The sequence below is a fragment of the Botryllus schlosseri genome, chromosome 4 (genome assembly GCF_051294905.1).
Source record: "Botryllus schlosseri isolate E-star chromosome 4, Bs_hap1, whole genome shotgun sequence".
Taxonomy (NCBI): domain Eukaryota; kingdom Metazoa; phylum Chordata; class Ascidiacea; order Stolidobranchia; family Styelidae; genus Botryllus; species Botryllus schlosseri.
The window spans coordinates 16707784-16731469 of NC_137239.1; the positions used below are offsets into that span (position 1 = coordinate 16707784).

Sequence of the window (23686 nt, forward strand, 5' to 3'; positions counted from 1 at the left end):
TATGTGTATATAAACTGCAAACGGTGTATTTAAAATTCGAAATATTTTACAAGTCAAGAGATAGTCAAAACATTCCAGAATGTCACAATTGAAGTTTGAGAGCAATAAAATTATATAATGCAACGAATTCCTCTTCCAGATGTTGATGCACTCAGGATAGGGGTAGTTTTAGAGGGGTCGTTTTTGAGGGCATACGTCATTAAGAAACTACAAAGTCAGATTATCCTTTGAGAATGACGCCGTGATTGTGACTACCTTGTCTAGTCAGTGGTTACTTTATTTCAGGCATGGAATAGCCTAATATAAGTAGAGTTGAGCTTGATGCGATGACGGCCCACAGTCATCTGCTTCTGAAATTTTGGGGGAACGCGCAACCGACCACAAAACCTGACGGGTTCCGCGATCAACGAAGTTCGAGAACCCCTGACTTAGGACAAAGGACTTACGAGCACAGAAATACGAGAAGGCTATACAGCAGGTGGCAACATTGGAAGATCGCCTTCATCTCTCCATCCCAGACAGTAGGCCTAACTTCTCCGGACTGGTTTAAACCGAGACAATATATTCATATTCAACATGATAGTTAGGTTGCGGTAGAACACTGATGCCATATGTTGTTTCTTCACATATTTACCAGAAGAGCAACAAGCACCTGTCTGATAAATTTCGCGCCATGTAGTCCGAATTTGCAAAATGTCACCTCAGATCACTATGTTACCCCCTTGGACCATTCTACGTTTATTTAAACTACGAACAACCCACATCGACGTTCAGACTGACTGCAGTCTACCATGAACGATTTCGAGATTGCGAACTCAAATCACGAGAAGTCAAAGTTTGTCAGAAACATCTTTTAATTTGGCCCAATACCCATCTCATCACAAGCCTGATTCTGCAAAACGACAAACCGCGCTAATGGACAGACATGTATTGCATATAAATTCGTAAACACAATTTGACAAATAAGATCTTAAATCAAGCACGAGTAAATTACGTAAAAGTAACAAAAAATTGCAGATCTCCACTAGCCAATAAATCTGATATCAGTGTCCAAGCGACTGATTCCCACATCTTCAAAGCTTCGATTGCGCTTTGAATAAGACTTCCAGCTTCTGAGCGAGCATTATGTTTCCGCTAAGCTTCAACTTCCCCTGCATAAAGGCCTTGAAAGAAAAATAATAATCGTGTCATAGTCATAGACAAACTGTGCCCTTTATTTTCCAATACAACAGCTCACTCAACGCTACTGGTAAATCTGATTACGTGGGCTGAGAGGATAAAAAGTTTATAGCGACTTATATAATTACCATCTATTCATTCATGCATTATAGAAAATTTTGGTACCTATAGCGACTTATATAATTACCATCTATTCATTCATGCATTATAGAAAATTTCGGTACAGGCCACACAAACTTTGATGACCATCGAAATCACGCTACCAGGTTCTTGGGGGCAAAGCCCTCAGAAGTTTGGTTTATCACGCTATGGGTGCGCAAGGCAATCGTTTTAGGGGGTTGACGAAGTGCTGTTACGGCCCTCCCTCTCACTCATTGTCTTTATTACATTCCTTACAATACGAGGCTGGGGGCGCTGGAGCATGATAATTATTGAAAGGGGGCGCTGGAGGAAAAAAGGTTAAGAACCACTGCTGTACACTAATGAAGGCGTATCTTGTGATCTCACAAGCTATCGCCATACTATTACCCCGGACTCATTTATCTCGGAGCTACCGGAGTTTTCAACAAATCTTTCTGACTTCTACTACAGCAAAATTATACAGCTTTATTTTAACTTTTATTCCAGCCCTGTCACTACTGCTTTTACGCAGATCTGTTTTGTTCGAGTTGACCGGCATTAACCTTGATGGCTGTCCATTCCTACCTGCTGCGGGTTGAGTTTCCCATTGAACATTGCAATGACGTCATCATCCGATATTGTGATGGCGCAGTTTGAGCTGGCACTTCCTCTGGTCATCGAGCCATCACCATTCTTCAAATCAAGCACTAAAATAGAATATAGATGAACTCAGTTGCTGACAAATCAGGCTGCTAAAGGCCATATCAGCTTCATTCCGATGGGATTTCTTTCTTTAAAATCATTCATGAGTCAGGAACATACTTGCTCAGAGATAAAACCGTGTGGAGTCCGACGAATGTAGTTTATCTTATGGCCAACTCTAGCACTCACCCCATTGTCTGGCCGTTTTCCCATCCTTGGTTATGTTCCACTGATACACTGCCTTCACTTGCTTGACGATATTGGCGTTGATGACGTTCTTGACACCTTCGAAAAGCGCGTCGCTCTGTAGGGTGTCGCCAGAGGTCTATAAAACAATTGAAATCTTGATTCGATTTTGTGGGATTCACTCACTTACAAGTACAAGTGACACCTTGACTTTTACTCGGGTACAAGTAAAAGTAACGATCTAGAATACATGTCAAAACTACTTGAATAGATTTGGTTGAAGGGTCAGGTGCTTTTAGCTGTTAATCGGAAGTGCTACTTTTGAAATTTGGAGCTTCTTGGAGGTACAGAACTTCAATATACAATTGAATAGTATATTCATATTGAAATGAACGCAAAGATTTCCGGCTGACACTCGTCAGGATTAATCTTCAGCAACTAGTAGAGAATCGGGAAGAACATTGTGTATCAACAATCGGATCACAAATTTCGTTTGTGAGAGGTCATTTACACTTTCAATTGGGTGCCTTGGAGTGAACTTTTATCAAAATAGCGAACCAAGCCTGTGCCTACAGAAGGAGTTTGCGTACCATCTAAAAATTGTACATTGAGAAGGGTTTATCTCCGCCCCGATTATTCGAAATTGCAAGTTGGTGACGTCATATTCTGTGATACGATTGTTGATATACAATGTTCTTCCCAATTCTCTACTAGTTGCTGACGATTACCCCTGACGAGTGTCAGCCGAAAATATTCGGGTTCATTTCAACATGAATATACTATTCAATTTCCGAAATTGCAAGATGTATATTCACGATTGACGCAAAACAACTAACAGCACTTCAAGTAACTGCAAGTCTGCAATATTACCATATGTATGTAGTTACGTCAGGGGCTATTTTGCAAGGTTTTCACGTCAACTATACTCATAAAAGTGACAAAAACTGATGGGAAAACTACCATCTACTATTCCAAATCCCGAAAATAAGAGGTTAGTTTCGCCTAATAACCTTTCAAGTAGAAGTGGAAGTAGTCACAAGACATAACAACTTGAGTGAGCATTGAAAGTAGGCAAAAAACTACTTGATTACTTGGAAAATATAGAAGTACTCCGTTACAGACCACATCTGAACGTGGATTTTAGATCAATTTAAAGCACCTCTTCCTTGGCTGGTTCCTCCGTCGGTGCAGAACCGTCGAACAAGTCGACGTAGCCTCCGGTCAGACACGCAGTGCCCGTTTCTTCCACAATAGTTTTGAAATACACCCTCGAGCCTTCTTTCCACATTTCGGTGCGCAGAGTTTGTCCGGGCAAGACGGGCTTGGCGAACCGGGCCTGGGACAAAAGGAAGTTATGATTTTCGAACAAATAAAGTTACTTCATCTTTAAACATTTTAGAGAAACCGAAAGTCAAGCAAACCTTGCCACAATGTCAAGCATAATATTGTAATGCAAGGGTGGTGACTTTTTACGATAATGTCATGATGTCTGAAATACCTGTTCATTGGGTGGTATTATCCAAAGCAATGGACATGAAAATATATACATTGACCATAGTAAAGAAATTTCTGAAACAGTGGTTCTTAGCCACCAGTGTCAGCTTTCCAGCTGGCATGCTGAATATTACAATGTTTTATCGCAATAGCAAAATGTAAGAAGTTGGACGCTTGTCCGTTGATGACAGAAACGACAATGCTGCGTTTAAAAGTATCCTGGAACTTGTCTTGAGACCAGTTACATATGAAAGCTAAAAAGACTTTTAAACAAAATTCACTATAATTATGTGTAATTTGGCAGAATGATGGAGGGTGGATAACAGCAAAGTTGTAGTTCCACGTATAACAAATGTGATATCATTTACTTACATTTGTGGAAACAACATATTTTTTAAGGTCAACACAATTTGTTTCGAAATGCCACCAGTCTGCAAGCTAAAACGGTTGAGAACACTGTTCTAGAGGGATCATAGCAATCAGTAGTGCCGGCTTCAAATCTTACTTTGACGGCGCGAATATTCTTTGGATCGTTCCCACCGAATTTCATCATGACATGTCTGGCGGCGTAACCATACGAGCACAGCCCGTGCAGTATCGGCGTCTTGAAACCACCCATGGCGGCGAAAGAGGGGTCGATGTGCAGCGGGTTCCTGTCGCCCGACAGCCGGTAGAGTGCGGCCTGGTCCTTTGTCGTTTTTTCCGAGATGCTGGCGTCTGGGGCACGCTTCGGCGGTTCACAAGTTTCCTAAAGCAAAATCCTGACGTTCAAATTTGACGAGCGAATGAATTTGTGAAAGACTTTAAAAGTTGTAACATGCGCGGGGTACATTTTATGCGATCACAAATTTAAAAAGCTCCGTCACATTTCGTAAGAAATAGTCCCATATTTGATAACCATCGGGCGCTGTGTGATAGCTAGGGCAATTATTTTTGAGAATTAGGTAAAAAATAGTCAATATTGTGTACAAAGTCGAAATTTTTTTGCACACTACCTTGGCGTCGTAGAGGATGCAGTATCGGTGAACGATACTTTGACATTTTACAGTTGAATAGTATATTGATATTGAAATGAGCCCGAATATTTTCGGCTGACACTCGTCAGGGGTAATCGTCAGCAACTAGTAGAGAATTGGAAAGAACATTGTGTATCAACAATCGTATCTCAAAATATGACGTCACCAGCATAAAATTTCAAATACGATAGGGTTGAATGTACTATTTTTAGATGGTACACAAACTCTTTCTGCTGACAAAGCCTTGGCTGGCGGATTTTGATGAAAGTCGACTCCAAGGCACACAAATGCAAGTGAGAACGGCCTACTTTATAGGCCTGCTGTTGTAGGTTGCCCATTGTCGAATGAAACAAATAAGTTGCCATGGCGTGATGACCAACACACGTAAAAACGGGTGAAAGTTTGAGTAGGTTGATGCTTTCACATGCTCACGTCAATATCTCAAATCTGAATGGTGGACATTGATTCTTACAGTACAGGGGTTTTCAACGTATGGGAGCTCGCAAGATGTTAAGAAAACAGATTTGGGTTGAGGTCTGACAAATGCAATGTGCACAACCGACATTGTTGGTATGAAGCAAGAGGTGTGTTACCAACACTCCAGCAGTCACTGAACTTCAAAGCTGTCAACAAACAAATGCTGCTGTATGCTGTTGAACATTGCCAAGCTTGCCAAGCTACCTTGTAAGGACAGACAGTTCAAAACAGAAATGTAGAAAAGTACTACAATTCTAACATTACGTGCAACAAGAAATGTCGTTTCTATGAGCATGGGCACCGTCCTCTTACATGACTTGGATGCTGTGACACGAAGAATATGGGTTTCGAGGCTCCTAAAAGTGGGTAAAAAGTATCCAAATGACGGTTCTTGCTTTAAAAAATTATCCATTCTTAGTACTCGGCTTATCGAAATCAATATTCGATTCGGTGCTCAATTTGTTGTGCCCAACCTTACTTAAGAGCACACTGATACCGTCTGGGCTTGATACTCTGAAACACTCAAATCGTGAGACACAATGACAACCACGAACCTTCAACTCAGACGACGCCCGGGCACCGCCGAAATTTCCGTAACCGACGGCAAAAGTCACAAATTGATTGAAGAAGACCTTCTCCCCAGATTCATCGAATGTATCCACTGAACGGAACACGGCACAAAATTACAAGAGAGGTCGGCACAGAAAACAATTACATTATATTAAATAGATAACCAAAATAGCATGCTATCATGTATCGCGAGATGTATGGAATCGACGTGAGACAAATAGACCGAATCACATGATCACACACAATTACATTCTAGGAACGACCTGTTCTCAGGAATTGTGAATTAATGAAAATCAATGAAATATAATAAATAAGATAAGAATAGTTTTAAAATAAGCGAAAAGTAAATATCACGAAACTCTTCAATTTGTAACGGGTGACAACCTGAGCTCACCAAATATGTAATTAGTAGGGCAAGTTTTTGCAACTTTTGCAACTTTTTTTACAGCTTCCGGCAGCTTCCTAAATACTAAATATCTAGAATGCTGTTTTAAGCTGTTTGAAGGAATCTTATGGTGCAGCTTTTTGCAACTTCTGTCCATTTTTTTCATGCAACTTTATGCAACATTTTCGATTTCTCAGAAAGTATTTTCGATTTTGGTGAAATACACGGCCAAATTCGACTGAAACACCGTAAATCAGCACCGAAGTAACGCTTTTACGGGTGTTTCGGGAGCTAAGCCGGAAAATTGATTTTTTTTTTAGTCAACCGAGCAAAATGTGGTCAAAATGCAACTTATGCAACTTTTTTCAAAAATAGATGCAACATTCCACGGATTTGACTGCAACAAAAACTTGCCCTAGTAATTAGATATCCTTTGTTGAGACATAAGAGTTGTGACACAGAACAGCTTTTTTTGAAAATATCATGACATTCAGAAAATTAGTACGTCAAATGACGCTATGACGAGGTAGATAGGGCAATAGCATGTCAGCTTTTCAGCAAACCCAGAACGGGCCATATCTCAGTTTTGACTTGAAAATGATCATTAGTAATATCTTGCCGCCGAATTAATGCAGCTCTCGTACAAACAATGCTTAAGGAATGTTAAAATCGTCAGCTAACCGTTCATAACAATGGCGGCGCCGGAACCTTTATCCATGATTTCAACGACTTTGGATTCACTTCTCAACTTGCCCTCGGTAGGGATTGGTTTGAATATCTCAATGTACTGTTCCCCGTGAAGAATCTTGAGATTTTTGTAGAAAAAAGTCATTTGCAGTGTCAAGCGTGAAAATTCTAGTTGAGAACTGGTAAAACCGTTTTCTAGTGGCAATGGAGGTCAGTTTAAACTATTTCGAGCGCTGGTAAATCTGCATTGGGTGCACAGTAGAAAGGGTGCCGGAGAAGCACGACACTCTAAAGCAGCGATTTACACGTAATGGGCCATGATAACCAGAGATGTGCGTGGCTGTTGATGTATTTATACTCTGGAAATGAAAATTTGGTAGCATACAAACCGTTATTATATATCATGACTAGGGCGATTTGTTTGGGCATGTCAAAAAAAAAGTCAATATTAGGTCAAAATTGTTTACAAAGTCAAACATTTTTTGACCTCTTCATTTCGTTTGTATCGTAGATTTTGCGCAGTCGGTGAACTTATCATTTGATATTTCACAGCTTGTAGCCTACTTTATAGGCCTACCGTTGTAAACGGCTCATCGTCTGCTCATTGTGAATCATAAACGGTCAAATGAAACAAATAGTGGCATGGTTTTATGGTCAACGTACCGCAATATCCTAACTGAAGCAAGACTGCTTGGACATTACATGGTTCTTATATCAAGAAGCGCAAGCAGAAAAATTGTGATATAGACAACATTGTCAGAATGAAGCAAAACGGTGTGTCACCAGCAGTGTGCAGCTGTGCACACAACTTGAGTGTTGTCAGCCAACAACTGCTGCTGTTGGACGTTCTTTTTCAATTCTTGGCAAGCTACTTAGTAAGGACAGACACTTTCTACCCGGGAATGTAGGAAATTATCTTTCGTTGTACTACAACAAATTTTAATTATTTCCACTTCTTCATAGGGCCAGATTTCGTTAAAATACTAGTTTTTTCATGTAAAAATTTGTCAGTTTTGAGCCAAAAACGTTTTTTCAGGCCAATCTACGTTGTAAGGACAGACAGTTCCAACCAGAAATGAATATAAGTAAAGTACAATTTTAACATTATGCACGAAAACACCAAATTTGCATACGTCTGGTCAATATTTGGTCCAATTTCAGTTTTTTTAGGTAAAAAAAAAGTTAAAATCTCTCGTTTTTAAGGTAAAAAAAATCGCCCTAATCATGACCATTTTTTAAGTCTGCATAATTCTACTATGTAGCACTTGAAGCACCGAAATCTTAAAATTTTAGTCAGATAGTGATGACCGAATTTTTCATCGTCACTTGGGGTGCTTGAGTCACACCTACAACTTTACGGGTGCCCACTCCAAAAAAGGTCGAAGAGCATAAAGTTAAATAACTCATAGGCCACTGCAATGAATGTAGCTCTGAAAGCAATACTCAAGTAGCCTAGAGTACCATCAGTCACTTAAAGCAATTCAAGCGTTTCATTGCCAATACTCATAAGGTAGACCTCACACTCTGACAATCCTTTACGCTACAGATTACACCTAGCACCATTTGTTACCTTAGCCGGATTGATGTTGATTCCGGGCACGCCGCTGACCAAACCGCCGAGACTGTTAAACCCCGGGATGACGGCAAATGTCGGCAAGGTCACAAAGTCCTCGCTCAGTTCGAATAAGAAATTCAAATGCTCCGGTTGAGTGGTAGAGGCTCCGACTGAATAAAGAAAGTAATTGCGTGACAACAAATGAATATCGTACCGTACTAGATTCGGAGAATTTTAGACGGCAAAATGTCGAACCATAACCTACCTACGGTTGGGACTGGACAATGCACATCAGTGATTAGATTTCGAATCGAATATTAGCTTTCCAGCTGAATCAAGTTTTCGAGTACCACTAAATATGACATCATAATAGTATGAAAGACATGGAAAGTTTAAACATGTATCTTTTATACCAACACAAAGAATATAATGGCAGTTCTATATTGCATTAAACATTTTTTTTCATCGACCATGCCAATTTTGTTGCACCTTGTCAGAACGCTGTGGCTTCTGACAACTTACTTTTTACAGTTGGGATTTTGTAAAGCGGAAAATAATATTGAGATATTGTTGCATTACTATAATAAATGGAATACAAATTACAATTTTGCAACTGCTTACTGAGAACTTTTGAGATCTGCCATATACTACTTTGGAACTTGAATTAGTTTGACATGTCTTAGGGCAGACATCATAAAGTTACCTGATCCGGGAGAATACTAATCATGTGATTATTAATAACTGCAAATTGAAACGCATTTTAGGTGGAGATCATAAATTTGGCTTGTGCGGAAGAATGCCGATCATGTGATTAATAACTGCAAATTGGAACGCATTTTAGGTGGAGATCATAAATTTGGCTTATGCGGAAGAATGCCGATCATGTGATTAAAAACCACTAATCGCGACACATATCGCGATGATTACAGTAGGAGGTGTGCCCAGTTTTCAATCAAGTGGCGTTATCTGTTGCATCATGATGCTAAAACGAGTTAGTGGCTGTCAGTTGTCAATTTGTGGCATGAAATGACAGCCTGCTGATAAAGATAGGTAGAATTATCGGTAATCTTAACGGTGGCGGCCACACCTCAAAATTTAATATACCCGGCTCTATGCGAAAGCTCTTTACAATTTTTATCCGGTCCCGGGCACTGGAACCCCCCAAAACGACCTCCAAAATTAAAATTCCCATTGTTTTAGACAATCGCAAATCATCTTAACAATGCGCGATTGACTCTGCGAGCTCATCGTGTCACCACAAATAATCCACTCCGACTTACAAAGTGTTCCCAATGACACTTGACTCATCGCGAAATGAAATTTGTGTGTAATCAATGTGGTGCAGCGAAGAAACGGTAGGCTACATAGAATATTGATATCGTTCTGCAATGGTGGGTACGTAATTTTTTGACAGTTTAGTGAAGCCATCTCCTAGGAGACAATCGTCGCCGTCATTATCGGAATATTTTGCTCAAAGGAGTGGTACACAGTGCACACAGTTTTTATAGATAACTAGTTACCTCTAATTTGTTCCGGTTTGTTAAATCATAAGCTTAAAACTAAATTTATGCGCTACGATCAACCAGTTTCCTTAATCCTGGGTTGTTCAATCCTGATGAATGCGGTAATCAACTTCATTGATCATCCAAATTTATGACCTCCGCCCTTAGAGATTGCTACTTTTACTTGCAATTTAGTAGGCTACTTCAACTCAAGTTCCAATGGTCACTTCTTGCCCACTTCCACTTCTCCCAGGTTACACTCTGACACGACAAGCTGAAAACCTTGAAATTGGAGCTTTTCGTTTAGTTGCATGGATGACAGACTCACATACCTCCGAGAGCGTAAAGGATAACTTCCTTGTTTCCGTATTCGAAATGGTTTGGAGGGAAAACGTGCGCTTTTGCCAGACTCGGTTGAATTGGATGATTCGAGTACAGATCGTTATTGCCAGATTCGATTCTTGTCACTTGTTCGCCGGTGAGAATGGTTGACTCGGAAATTGTCTGAATCGAAAAACTCTGTTTGGTAAGAGCAAGACACAAGCCTGATATTTCTTATATCATCTAACCATTCCGCTCCTAACTAGGTAGTAATTCAACCGGCAGGTTTTTCCGAAAAATTTTGCTTCACATTTCAAAACTGTAAAACAGCACCTTAATGGAATGCGAAACCAATGAGTAATATATCGTTGTATTCAGAATTTCAACGCCTAACCAACTATCCCACCAACTGAGCGTGTGTATAATCAAGAAGACGAGATAACGTTGTTGTAAAAATAGACAAGTTTTGGTTACATTCTAACAAGAGTCTACAACGTATACCTAGTGCGAATAAGTACGTGCTATTCACTGCGACAGAGATCTCTTCTCTCAAACAAGCCACGAGTAACTGCTTCTGCTCAAATTCTATCGAAAACTATCAAACATTGTAGAGCGTTTCACCATAAACACACAGTCTGAGAGGCACTCTATAAGAATGTAACCAAATCTTGTTCATTTTCACAAGGTTATCCCGCCTTCTAGATTATATACACGCTCGTTTGCCCTGCTTTTGTATAGCTACAAGGCGTAGTTGGTTAGGCGCTGAAATTCTGAATCCAACGATATATTACTTACTGGTTTCGCATCTCATTAAGGTAGTGTCTTACAGTTTTAAAAAGTGAAGCAAAATTTTTCGGAAAAACCTGCCAGTTAAGAGAGCGACAACTTAAAAGCAGACTCGTGCAACTAGAAAAAAAAGCTTTTCGAAATTAGATTAGAATTACAGCTACTAAGTTTTTTTCCAAATTTGAGTAAAATTAGAATTATCGCTACACAGCTATCTTGGAATTAGCCTGGCATATTAATCTTGAAATGAATATACGGCAAGCCGCTTACATCGACAATACGTGTTTTGCTGAAGTCTACAACTTTCTCCCAGTTGTCGCGAACGTCTTCCGCCTTCATCTTCTGCCCTTTCTGCCGCAGCGCCGCGCCCTCGGTCCTCTGCCACCGTAGCTTGGTGAGGAAGCCTCCGCCAGCCTCAAAAACGCTGCCGTTTTCCTGGCACTCGTCGTGACAGAGCCACATCACGATCGGCACTGCGTATTCCGGCTTCAGCGCCTCAAACACATCTGAAACGTAAAATAGTATTATTTACAATCTCATTCGAGAGAATCCATGCTGCTTTTAGTCAGGGTTACCATTTGGACGTTTTCAGGGCCAAATCGTTGAAGTCTGGTCGAATTTTTCACGGTGGTCACAGCTGGTCAGTAACAAAGTACATCTGCTTTTTCGAAGCACTCAAACGCGTTTGTTAGTTGCATTACTTCCTCGATTAGTATATTTTTAGACAACTTCTATTGTGCCGGTGCACTTTGCAATTTGAAATGTAAAAAGTAGTTTTGAGAAAAGTTTACATCCCTCTCGTGTGTGAAATCATAGTGCCCTACACCGTGTGGGCACAGCGAGACTGAACGTCTCACTGCATTTGGGTTAGGTCATGCATTACATTTGACCAAGGTCAGCTTTACAACCATTTTTGACCGGCTTGCCGAGAGCTAAATTCAATAAAACGGGTATCAAAGGAAAGCTGCTGCTGTACAAATTACGAAAATATATATTTTATTCTGCTCATGGTCATGGAACCCCTTAAAATCAGCCTCAATTTCTGCATTGTGAACGATTTCTGCATTGTGACGCAACAATTCTGTCTGGCAAAACGAGAGAGAAGCTAAGAAGAAAGAGCCAAACCGCATTTTTGCGTCACAATGCCAGACTTGATCATAATGCAAAAATTGAGGCTGATTTTGGGGGGTTCCAGGACCATGAGCAGAATAAAATTTATATTTTTCGAAATCAGTACAGCAGCAGCTTTCCATTGATACCCATTTTATCGAATTTAGCACTCGGCAAGCTGGTCAAAAGTTGCCGTAAAGTTGCCTGTTACCAAATGAAATGTGTGACGTAACCCAAATGCAGTGAGCCGTGCAATCTCGCCGTGTCCACACCATCTAGGACACTATGGTGGAATCGTCATTGAAGCCGCGTGAAATACCCATATATTTTTGAAGAAATACCTAATGGTACCGTCATTACATATTTTGCGGTAGTCACGAATATTATGCATCTTGCAATTCAGAAAGTAGCCAGCATCGATCAACTGCCAGAAGTATGCGAGCACTACTTTTCAAACCTTCCATTTTCATCTGCCACTTGAAGTAGTCTCGACAAGTCTTGAAAAGTACTACTTATACCATACAGCTTCTGGGAGGTACCGAACTTCAATATACAATTGAATAGTATATTCATATTGAAATAAACCTGAATTTTTTCAGGTTACACTCGTCAGGGGTAATCGTCAGACATACAATGTTCTTTCCAATTCTCTACTAGTTGCTGACGATTACCCCTGACGAGTGTCAGCCGAAAATATTCGGGTTCATTTCAATATGAATATACTATTCAATTATACCATACAATCAATGGCCATTTCTCCTGGTTCTTATGATAATTTTACTTTGCAAAATCCAAATCATAAAAACAATCAAGCAGAAGGCTAAGTAGTCTGAAAACAAGCAGACAACACCTGCTTGAGTACTCATAAAAACACAAGTATCTTGTTACTGACAGCATCTGCAGGAAATAGCGTACGAACTCAAGAACCAACGGTGAGATCGTCATAAAAAATTACCGGGCGGGACAATGTCTTGCGTGAGTCTGGTGCCGGCGATCGGTGCTATTGTGTTGACATTGATGTTGTACTTGCGTCCTTCCAAGGCGAGCGTGTTCGCAAGTCCGACGAGGCCGAGTTTAGCTGCGAAAAAGAGTACAAACTCAAATCAACATGGCACAACGTAGCGGGTACAAAAGAGCATGACGAGACGACTGATTCAAAATTGAAACCTAATGAATGACACAGATTTCAAATTTTGACGGCTCAAAGCAAGCAGAAGTGGTCAAAGTAATCTCATCTTTGATTGTCGAGTAGAAATAGTGTCTTAAATTTGTGTTCGAGTAAAATTAGAAGCAACGATTTTGATGTAAAAAGCCAAGTATTCCGAGCCTGAAAACTGTATAGTAGAGAGTAAGTACTCGAAAATCATAATCGCTTGAGTAAATAGTGCGAGGAGGTAATGAACCTACTGGAGTACCCAAAAAAAGTTGAGTATTTCATTACTGACCACCTATGCAATCACGACTAGTTTCACACGTGAATGATCACACGGAAAGTCAGAAGTTTAAAATGGCCCCACTTTACAATGTGATATCTAAGATGGCGAATTCTGTGCAGTTTTTCATGACGGAACATTATTCTTGTTATATCAACGTCGGTTCTTTATCGCTGTTTTGCGGGTCACATGATCGGTGGCCCGATCACGGCAATTTTACAGCAAAACTGTGGGATGTCTACAAAATTTGAGCCAAATTGTAAAAACGAACGTCAAATGTGGGACTGTTATCTGTGGCTTCCCCGCGTGACGCTCAGCATTTCCGGGATAGCATGGAGGTTGGTGCAAGATTTAGAAAGCCCTACGAGGCCGTATCTGTACCTTCCTTTTCCAGGGGCATCTGCACAGCTCGCATGTATGTAAAAACACGAGGGACAAAAATATATAGCGTCATATTCAATCAATCAAAGCGCATGGCTCTGTTTGACTAGAACACAAGCAGGGAGGGACAAGCCACTACTACAATTCTTACCTAGGACTTTTGCGAGCGTCTGCATCTGCGTTTAAATGACACACAAATGACACATCATTTCGTATGATTGACAAGATTCACGGTTAAAAATTAGCCAGCCTACCGGAATCGCCGGTCGCCGCTAAACCGAGAGCGTAAAGTCAACAAATCCACTTCAACAGTTCCCAAAGTTCAGGTCAATGATAAACTAACACCACAACGCAAACATCAGCCGCTAACCTGCGCTGTAATTGGCCTGTCCGAAGTTCCCGTAAAGGCCGGCGGCCGACGACGTCATGATGATCCTGCCGTACTTCTGCTTGCGCATGTGTTCCCAAGCCGCTTTCGTCACCAGGAACGACCCGCGCAAGTGCACGCGGTGGATGATGTCCCATTCGGGCACTGTCATGCGGGCAAAGGATTTGTCGCGGAGAATCCTGTGAAACGCGAAAATGCAAATTGTTTCGAGGACAGAGCTCGTGCCAACAAAACTCGCTAATTATGTGAAAGAAATGAAAATTAATGTATATTCAAAAAAAATGTAGACAGTCAAGTAAAATTAACAAATCAAGGTAATGGGCACAATTACGCAATGTGCATACAGAGGTTGTCCATAACAAAGAGCTTCTAATTATTCAGATTACTGAAGTAACTTTTGCCTAATTGCACTGCGTAGTCGAGTGGTTATGTTCTTAGACTAATTCCACTTCTTGAAAAGTATTCAGTCCAACTACTTGGGTCTACTTTCTAAATTTTGTGTAAATTTGTGTTTTAAAACGTATCAACTAGTTTTGTGGCAGTTTACATTACTGTAAAGCGGGAGTTATCAACCTTTTCCCCACCGTGGCCCCCTTTGAAAAATTTGCAACTCAAAGGCTCCCTAATACTTCAAAGTAGGGGAGTCGAGCTTAGCTTGCGCCGCGGGCCGGATTCAAACATTCAGATCGCTCGCGGGCAGGACAGGTCAAACGATTCCGAAATGTTACCTCAAAATCCATGCCCTTGTTTTTCATTTGAATAGTTCATTACCAAGCCTATATACATTATAGTATATTCCCTTTTATAGATCACAGTGGTTCTTGTCTAGCAACACCTTTATTTGCAAACAATGGAATTGGCAAAAGTATGATGATTGGCCGCTTGAATACAGTTATGACCCTCTAAAACAGTAGATGTAGCGATAATACCAGTTGCCATATTTCTATGCCTCATTTGATTTAGTCGTAATCTGGCGTTAGTCTTGGGTATGCATTTCGAGTAATACAAGACATATCCAACTGTAAACACGGATGTTGGAATTTGGTGTAGGCTATCAGTATTAAATCGCAATTCGGGTTTCTGTTAAGGCCGGCGACCTTTCAAGCCACGACTGATGCAGCAGTGCAACAACAACTATTTAAATTATATTAGGTTTGTGACCGTTTTATTCTCAATGTGACCTGCAAACACGGTTTCACATTGATGTTTTCGCTTCGTTGAAGAACTACATTTTGGTCCATTCTTCCGTAAACCTCAGCCCTCAGTGTGCCCTTTTCACCTTTGCGAGATTGGGCGTCCATGTCCGCAGTTTGGTTTCTTATGGTCATTGGAGTGAAACCGTAACACCGCTGTTGGACGGTTATAATATGGCCTTATGAACATAATCGATATTTATTGTCTTGATGCATAACTTGATGGAAGTATTGCTTACTGAATATCTAAACATTTCTTAGAAATGTGCTGGATAATACTTAAGCATTTTTCCAATCTACTCAGAATTACTTCGCATGGCAGATGAAATCTTATGGCGGGCCGTGTATTCAACACCCCTGCTTTAAAGGGTTCAAAGAAATTTAAAATAAAGCATTTCAATTGAAAGATGATGAATACAATTTAAGTGGGGTGGACATGGGATGAAAATTCTCGATCATTCCACCTGTTTCGCTAGTCATTTAGTGTAAGTGGTGAGGATACATCTTGCAATTACAGCTAAAAGTATTTTTCAGACCTTTCACTTTCTACATCCACTTGGAGAGGTTATGAGGTGTCTTTGGGTGTGCTACTTTAACTTGTAATTGATATAAATTCCGCGTCAGTTCGATTTCTGCTTGAGTAGCAACAATGACTACTTTGAGCCCTTCTGGAATCATGATCGAAATACATCAACAGACAACAGGACCAAATTGCGTCGATAGCTGTATCACAGGCAAACCTATTTTGGTAAACATGTGGCTAAAGGGAAATACACGTATCACATTAACACGAGTTCAAGAATGATGGTGAGTTTTTTTGGGCCAAATGGATGGATATTAGGTAGATTTATCCTTACAATCAAAACAATAACTTCATGTTCAGACCTTAGAGACCAATCTGCAATGTCATTGATTTTGGACGCAACACTCTAAATAGCAATCTCTTTGCACAGTACACCACTGCGGCAAGTAAAATTAATCAGTGATCCATAAAACTGCACATACTAACGGAACCAATGGAATTTATGTCTGCCTAGGCTATTCTTCAAACACATAGTATCAGCACGAACCTGAAACCCTTCAAAAAGCTTCTACTACATTTTAAAGCCATACTTGTTCACTTTCAATCAGTATCATTGACTGCTGCAGACAAAAACAATTTGCTACATTTGCCGCAGGTAGGCAATGTGGACACAATAAGACAAACAGCACGAGAGGAAGTCAAGCATTATTGATCACCGAATGAGCATGACCTAACAGGCTATAGCACAGAAAAAAATCGCCGGAGATGAAAAATACACTACATAACAGGAAATATATAAAAACAAATTACATCAATGTTGCCTAGCTATAGACCTACTATACTTGTTGCTCAAACAACAGGTTCGGCAATTTTAATAATATTTAGTAGGTCTAGCTGGAATGGGTCAGAATATTTTGCAACAGACACACTTTTAACGTACCAAGGCATTCTGATCGTTAGCAAGGCTTGGCGCACAACAATTTTCAACACCACAGCCCGAACAGTGAGAAATTTGAGAATTTTCTTGCAAGAGAGTAGTATCTACTCTACACTGATGATTCCAATTTTGAACTTGGCAGAGGAGCTCGAATAGTGGGCGCCAACCCAATTTTGGGGTTAAAGTTTATATATCCTATCTGCATAATAACGAGCTTCAGCATTTTAGAATCCCTAACTCTTACTGTATTGTTATACAGACTATGCAACAGAATTTATTGCGAGAATATATTAATTTTTCGGGGTGGTGGCCCCAGAATTCCCTAAAATCAATCTTGAATAAGAATCGTTGCATAGGCCTAGCTAAAAAATGCATATTCAATATCCCGTACCTACTGTGATGCGTCAAAATGACTCTTGTTGCTCACGTATGTTTTATGAGAGTAGTCAATAACTATTTTGTGATAGAAAATACCGTAGTAACTGCATTTTTAATGACATAGGCCAAGATAAGACACGGGGCAAGATGAGACATGCAATATTTTCATAGGAAAATTTTCTGAAGGACAGATTCCTTCAACTATGTTATTCCCATAATGCCATTCTATAGTTCTACCATATTAACAAGGCAAACAGATCTGAGGTTGGGCAGAAAAATGCCCGAAACTATATTTTCATAGTCTATGTCAGTCATGTGAATTCATGTTTGTAAGGGCATACCTATCATAGTAGTTCATATTATAAAACAACATTACTGGAGCTGGTTGAGTTGCATATTAGCAGTGTAATCATGCACTTACCTCTGAAAAGTAATACAGAAATTTTTGTATTCAAGTTTATACAATAATTGAGGTGTGGGGGTAGGATGGGGGTAAGATGGGACGTGGTTATCAGAGGGCTTTTCTATTGAAGGCCTCACAAGATTCAAAATTTACTGTTGAAGGCACACAAAATGTATTATTTATCTAGCAGTTTACCAGATGTGACATTACAAGACACAATAATAACGAAACTCTCATTGATGTTGTCGGTTTTCGATGTCATTTAAATTTGTATATGATGTACAAATTCTTTTTAAAAGTGAATTATTTCATGATTATTATATTTTATTCACGATGTTGCTAGTTGAATTTTTATTTGGGATGAATTGGTGGTGTAATGAGCATGAATTGTTCGGTGTCTCATCTTGAACACGGTGTGTCTCATCTTACCCTCATCTGGGGTTAAGTTGAGACATTTGAGCAAGGATTTTTGAGGGCCAAGAAATCCATCAGTATGCTGTTCAATACAACTAAAGCCATCGCCATAAATAGTACAGATCACAGGCTTTCCATTGGTACCACAATTAATCCTCATAAGGCATTACTCTTTGAGTGGCATTGAATTATCAGAAAAGTGTCTCATCCTAGCCTCCTCTCCCCTAGGATTTTCCACAAAATGCATGGGTTTCACGAATTTAGAGCAATAGTACTTAACCAACCAGTAACACAGAAATGGAAATCTTACCCTGCATTGTTGATCACAATATCTGAAAGGATTCGCAAATTATCAAAACGTAGCAGTGTGAAGATCTCAAAAGTACATACCCACTCTCCCGAAATGATCTAACGCAGTCTGCACCACTTTTTCTCCATCTTCCACCGAGTCTGCAGTAGGACAATATAGGTAAACATGGATGTAAATGAATCAATGAAGTGGCTTGGGTCGAACCATAATTTGCAACAGCTTTTCCGCCTTTGCCCCTGATCTCTTGAACAACTTTGTCGGCGAAATTGCTACTTTTGCCTTCGCCCGCTCGAGACGAACCCAGGTCATTGACTGCAAGGCAGAGTAACATCACAATAACTGCAGTGCAGTACAGTACTGTATTGCTTGATGGATAGTGATAGTCAGTAATGTGTCTATTTTCATCCAAGCATTTTTGTTTTAAGACCACTTAAACTTACATCTCGATAGTATAATGATGACGCGATGGTTTGAAATAGAAACTTTTCATACAGTTATCAAACATACCGCATTATCGAAGCGTCCGGAACTTGTAGCAATTGCTTATCGGCCAAAATATCTAAATCACAGCATTCTCAATAGCTCATGGTTCAACCTCCCCTCAGAAAATGTCTGAGATGACACTCACTATTTGAGCTTTCAAGAGCACAATTTTGAGGTAATGCTTCAAGTCCAATAACTTAGTGACCAGTTTAACCTCTGTGGGCCAGGCCAGATGTATATATTTTGATAATCATCTATTGTTATATATAACATGTTGAATTTAGCAAAAAAATTATGTTGTGGGCAATGTTCCCTCTAAGATGCGCAAGTGCGCAAATGCGCAGTGCTGACACGGTCTCTGCGCACAGAAAATCTAAGTTGCGCACAGAAAATCCGAAGTGATGACCTTTTTTTAGTCGTTGCGCACTGTTGTCCAAGGGTCTGCGCAGTGAGTTGGTGAGTGTGCGCAGACTCGTCAAAAATTGGAAGGAACATTGGTTGTGGGCGTATGTATCACTACAGCCGTTTGCAAAAAACTAAATTTGAGACGCTTTAGACATGATGAGCCAAACAATCTGTAACATGCCTCTTGCTACGTCTCTTCAATTTTCAAGTTACTATGCATTTTGTGCAACTATTAAATGTGACGTTATGACTTTTCAAAATTATGACCTTGAATTCATGATATCTACTGCTTTGCAGATTCACATAACGATCCAAAAATCCGAGGCCAATGGCCTATCCCGATACTTCATCACTGGCATCCAAAATTTCATGGTGAGTAGCTATAGCTGCGCAATAATCAAATTTATATCTGGTAACTTGAAATTATCTTACTTCTTACCTACGACTGATGCCCCTCGTTCTGCAAATGCCAGAGCATATTCTCGACCTAGACCTGTAAAGTGAAAAATGCTTCGAGTTGAATTGTCGAAAGAGTGGTTAAAACAGATACACAGACTAGGAACCGATTGGATTTCATCTGACCACGATACAATAATAAGATTACATTTAGATGGGATAATACCTAAAAGTGAATACAGTACCAAATAAGTTTGAAGCTCATTTGCATCAACTAACTTGCTACTTCTAGAATGAGAACATCAACAACTGCCTCCAGGCTCTAGCCCAATGCTATCATAATAAGACTTTGATATAGGCGATATTGTTGAACACTACAGAAATCCTATAGTAACGGCTGTAATTGGATTATGCAGCCAAAGGATACCTTCCAGTCAGTGGTCAGTTCATATGAAATAATGGCCTTTGGAGGGTTATTATATTATGGTACTGTACAGCAAAATGCAATCAATAATGTAAAAGCAACGATAAATTAACCAGCAAAAGAATACAATCTAGCTGTACCGGTGTACCCTAATACATACCTCCACCCGCTCCAGTTACAATTACCACTTTGCCATCGAAACGCAGCTCGCTGGACATGTTTGTATTCAATTATGGTTACCTACTTAATACCAGAATCTGCAGACGTCAATCCACTTTAAGTATTGTATTATCATAGAAGATATTGAGGAAGCTAGAAATTGCCAAGTTTATGTATCAGTTCCATTGTGGTCAATGTCCCTCAAATTTCGGCACTTCTTCGGTATTCCCCACACATCCAGAATATAATCACCATGAAACCAATAAATGATTCTCATGAACATGTGAAAATTTATAAACGTCAAAATAAATTGTTTTTCGTGCTGGGATTAGGGCTAGGGGAATATTAGGGTCGGGGAAGGCAATATTAGGGTCGGGTGGGAGATATTAGGGTCGTGGGAAGGGAATATTGGGGTCGGGGAAGGGAGTATTAGGGTAGGTTAGGGTCAAGGTTGGGATATCCTAAGATTAGGGTTGCGGAAGGGGTTATTAGGGTGGGTTAGGATATCCTAAGATTAGGGTTGCGGGTGAGGGTGCTAGGGTAGGTTAGGGTCAAGGTTGAGGTACGATATCCCGAGATTAGGGTTCAATTTCGGGTCAGGTATCCCAAGATTAGGGTTTGGAATATTGTAATCTTCAACCCCAACACTAATCTTAGGATATACTTACCCCATCCTTGACCCTAATATCCCCAACCCTTATCTTAGGATATCCTAACCCTAATATCTCCTCCCCCATCCCTAATCTTAGGATATCATAACCCCAACCTTGACCCTAACCCACCCTGATATCCCTAACCCACCCTAATATCCCCAAACCTAATCTTAGGATATCCTAACCCTAACCCCTCCTAATACCCCCTCCCACATCCCTAATATCCGCCTGTCCCTCCCCAACGCGAAAAACAATTCATTTTGACGTTTATAAATTTTTCTGTTTATGTTCATGGGGAAACATTTATTGGTGTCATGGGGATCATGTGTGGGGAATAACGAAGAAGTGCCCAAATTTCAACGACTACTTCACCTCCGAGTCAAACGCGCACAAGTACACCACATGTGCGTCAACGAAGAACAGCTACAATATGATCAGGACGTTATACAAAAAGACGCATAGCTCTATCAAGTATGCCGGACCCCAATTGTGGAACAGCATCTAGCCAGCTATCCGACAGCCGTCGAGCATATGTCCGCACCCGCATTCAAGTCGAAATACAAGCAATTTCTTCTAAATGAATACTAGCCAGCCTTCAGGATTAAAGGACCACGACCTAACATCAACCTCACCCTCCGCCACATTATTTTGTCCCTTGCGTCTTATTTTCTCTACATTACTTTTCATTCTGTGCGCATGCCTCTTCTTTACTTCGCCTAGGCTAAGGTGGGTGTCTGATCTTAATGGCTACTCCAAGTTGTTTCGACACCTTCCTATCTTTTCATTGCATCGCAGTCTTGATATTTTGAAATGATGAAAATATTAATAAACTGATTGATTGATTGATCATATCATTATCTTGAATTTATCAGAACTTTAGAAGCACATCACGCTACGCCATACCTTCTATTTCCCATTCTGCTGTATCGTGGTATGACAATATTTTTATAACATCCGGATTGCACGGTAACACAATTTCAAACTGAAAATGTCAATAAGGAATCCACATTTTGATGACTACAAGGCCGAAGGACAGGGTACGTGACACATCACAAGTATGAATCTCCGTAGCAATTATCTAGTTACACAATATAGTTCTGCATCTCGCTCCCTTCCTTGTCAATGTTTCTACATGCTTCGGAACCAAATACGCTAATATCCCATCCTGATCGACTATCATCCCAATGCTAACGCAACGTCGCAACGCAACGATTGCTGCAATAAAAAAATGTTGATCCTGCTCTTGCAGCTTAGCGGAACGGATATTCACCCAGCCGATTGATGACGTCAGAGATAGAATATATATCAGTTGGACTACAGAAATTAAACATGGAACGGCAACGACCGATTTTGCAGCTTCGTTCCGCTTCACCGAGGCTGGAGTGGGGAATTGTTTTGCGTAAGCGACTGTAGGATTTCTGCAATCCAAAAGCTATCTTCCCGAGCGCAGAAATTATTGAATCTGGTCTTGATCGAAAGCTACTGCTGCACCGATTCCGAAAATATAAATTAAAATAATGATCAGGCATTGATCCACCTAGAATCCGTCCTACAATCTGAAATATCGGCATTGTTCGAACAATCGGAGAGTCGCTATGGTCACTGTTATGGCCATTGTGTTGCGGTTACCCGATTGTTCTGAACAATGCTGATATTTCAGCCTTGGAGGACAGATTCTAGGTTGATCAGTGCCTGATCAATATTTCAATTTATATTTTCGGAATCGGTGCAACAGTAGCTTTCGATCAAGACCAGATTCAGTAATTTCTGTGCTCGGGAAGATAGCTTTTGGATTGCCAGAAATCCTACAGTCGTTTACGCAAAACAATTCTCCACTCCAGCCTCAGCGAAGCGGGACGAAGCTGCCAAATCGGTCGTCGCCGTTCCATGTTGAATTTCTATAGTTGGACCGGCCGAACTTTTTCTTTGGCTGGTATTTTGACATTTACCCAGATTCGCGGGCCCCTAAAACAGTGTTGAGATCAACTAATTACCTTCAAATCACAAGTCATATCGGGTCGTTGCGAGTCAAATCAAGTCAAGTCAAGTCAAATAAAGACTTGATTTTTGAAGGTGATTCGATTCACGTCAAGTCACATAAAGTTTTCGGAGTGCGAGGCATGATTCAAGGCAATAACGCCTTTTGCAAGTTGCAGATTGAGCAGTTTTTTTTAAATTTATTGAAGAATATCGATATCGCTGTATAGTGTATATGGCTCACATATACGTAGAACTGCTAAGAATAAGGCGGTAACCGTCAGCCAAATAGATGATAGAATATGGATCCTCGGAAAGTAGAAACAATTTGATATGATGCAATGCACAATACACCTACATATCAATACGATACAATTTAAGCCAGGCGAGTATTATATAAACTATATCAGTCTAATTTATATCAATTGAATAGTAACTGTTTACATATTCAAGTTCAAATCTTATTCGTTAACCTGTAGATGATTCGCGACCGAAAATGGTGACTTGAATAGTACATGGACGCGACCTTTTGTAGAAATACTCTGATTCGGATTGACTTGGTGATAAAATTAACAAGACTTGAGTTGACTCTGGTAAAACGCTAAAATTCGTGACTCCGCCGTGACTTAGTTACAACCTGGACCGTAACAGCACTTGTTTTGTTTGTTTGTTACCGAAAATAGATACTGCCGAGAATGGACATTACCGAGAATGGACACCACCGAGATTGGACATTACT

The 23686-nt window shown here is 40.2% G+C and overlaps 1 protein-coding gene across 2 annotated transcripts in view; it reads right to left on the reverse strand.

Annotated features, from left to right (window-relative positions):
- Positions 1–912: 912 nt before the first annotated feature.
- LOC145438243 (peroxisomal multifunctional enzyme type 2-like) overlaps positions 913–23686 on the reverse strand; it is a 364670-nt gene continuing 341896 nt past the window's right edge. The window contains exons 2-18 of one of the 2 annotated variants that reach the window (XM_080315627.1): positions 20319–20415; positions 19778–19831; positions 18655–18762; positions 18531–18590; positions 18451–18472; positions 14275–14471; positions 13046–13168; positions 11251–11486; positions 10206–10377; positions 8387–8541; positions 6811–6934; positions 5729–5835; positions 4187–4429; positions 3347–3523; positions 2191–2326; positions 1885–2006; positions 913–1163 (exon numbers count right to left, since the gene is read on the reverse strand). In XM_080315627.1, coding sequence (XP_080171753.1) covers positions 1074–1163; positions 1885–2006; positions 2191–2326; positions 3347–3523; positions 4187–4429; positions 5729–5835; positions 6811–6934; positions 8387–8541; positions 10206–10377; positions 11251–11486; positions 13046–13168; positions 14275–14471; positions 18451–18472; positions 18531–18590; positions 18655–18762; positions 19778–19831; positions 20319–20376 — 2184 coding nt within the window. In that variant the 5' untranslated portion in view covers positions 20377–20415 and the 3' untranslated portion in view covers positions 913–1073. Of the gene's footprint in view, positions 1164–1884; positions 2007–2190; positions 2327–3346; positions 3524–4186; positions 4430–5728; positions 5836–6810; positions 6935–8386; positions 8542–10205; positions 10378–11250; positions 11487–13045; positions 13169–14274; positions 14472–16555; positions 16726–18450; positions 18473–18530; positions 18591–18654; positions 18763–19777; positions 19832–20318; positions 20416–23686 lie in introns of those variants that run through there. The other variant, XM_080315628.1, reaches the window with a different exon arrangement.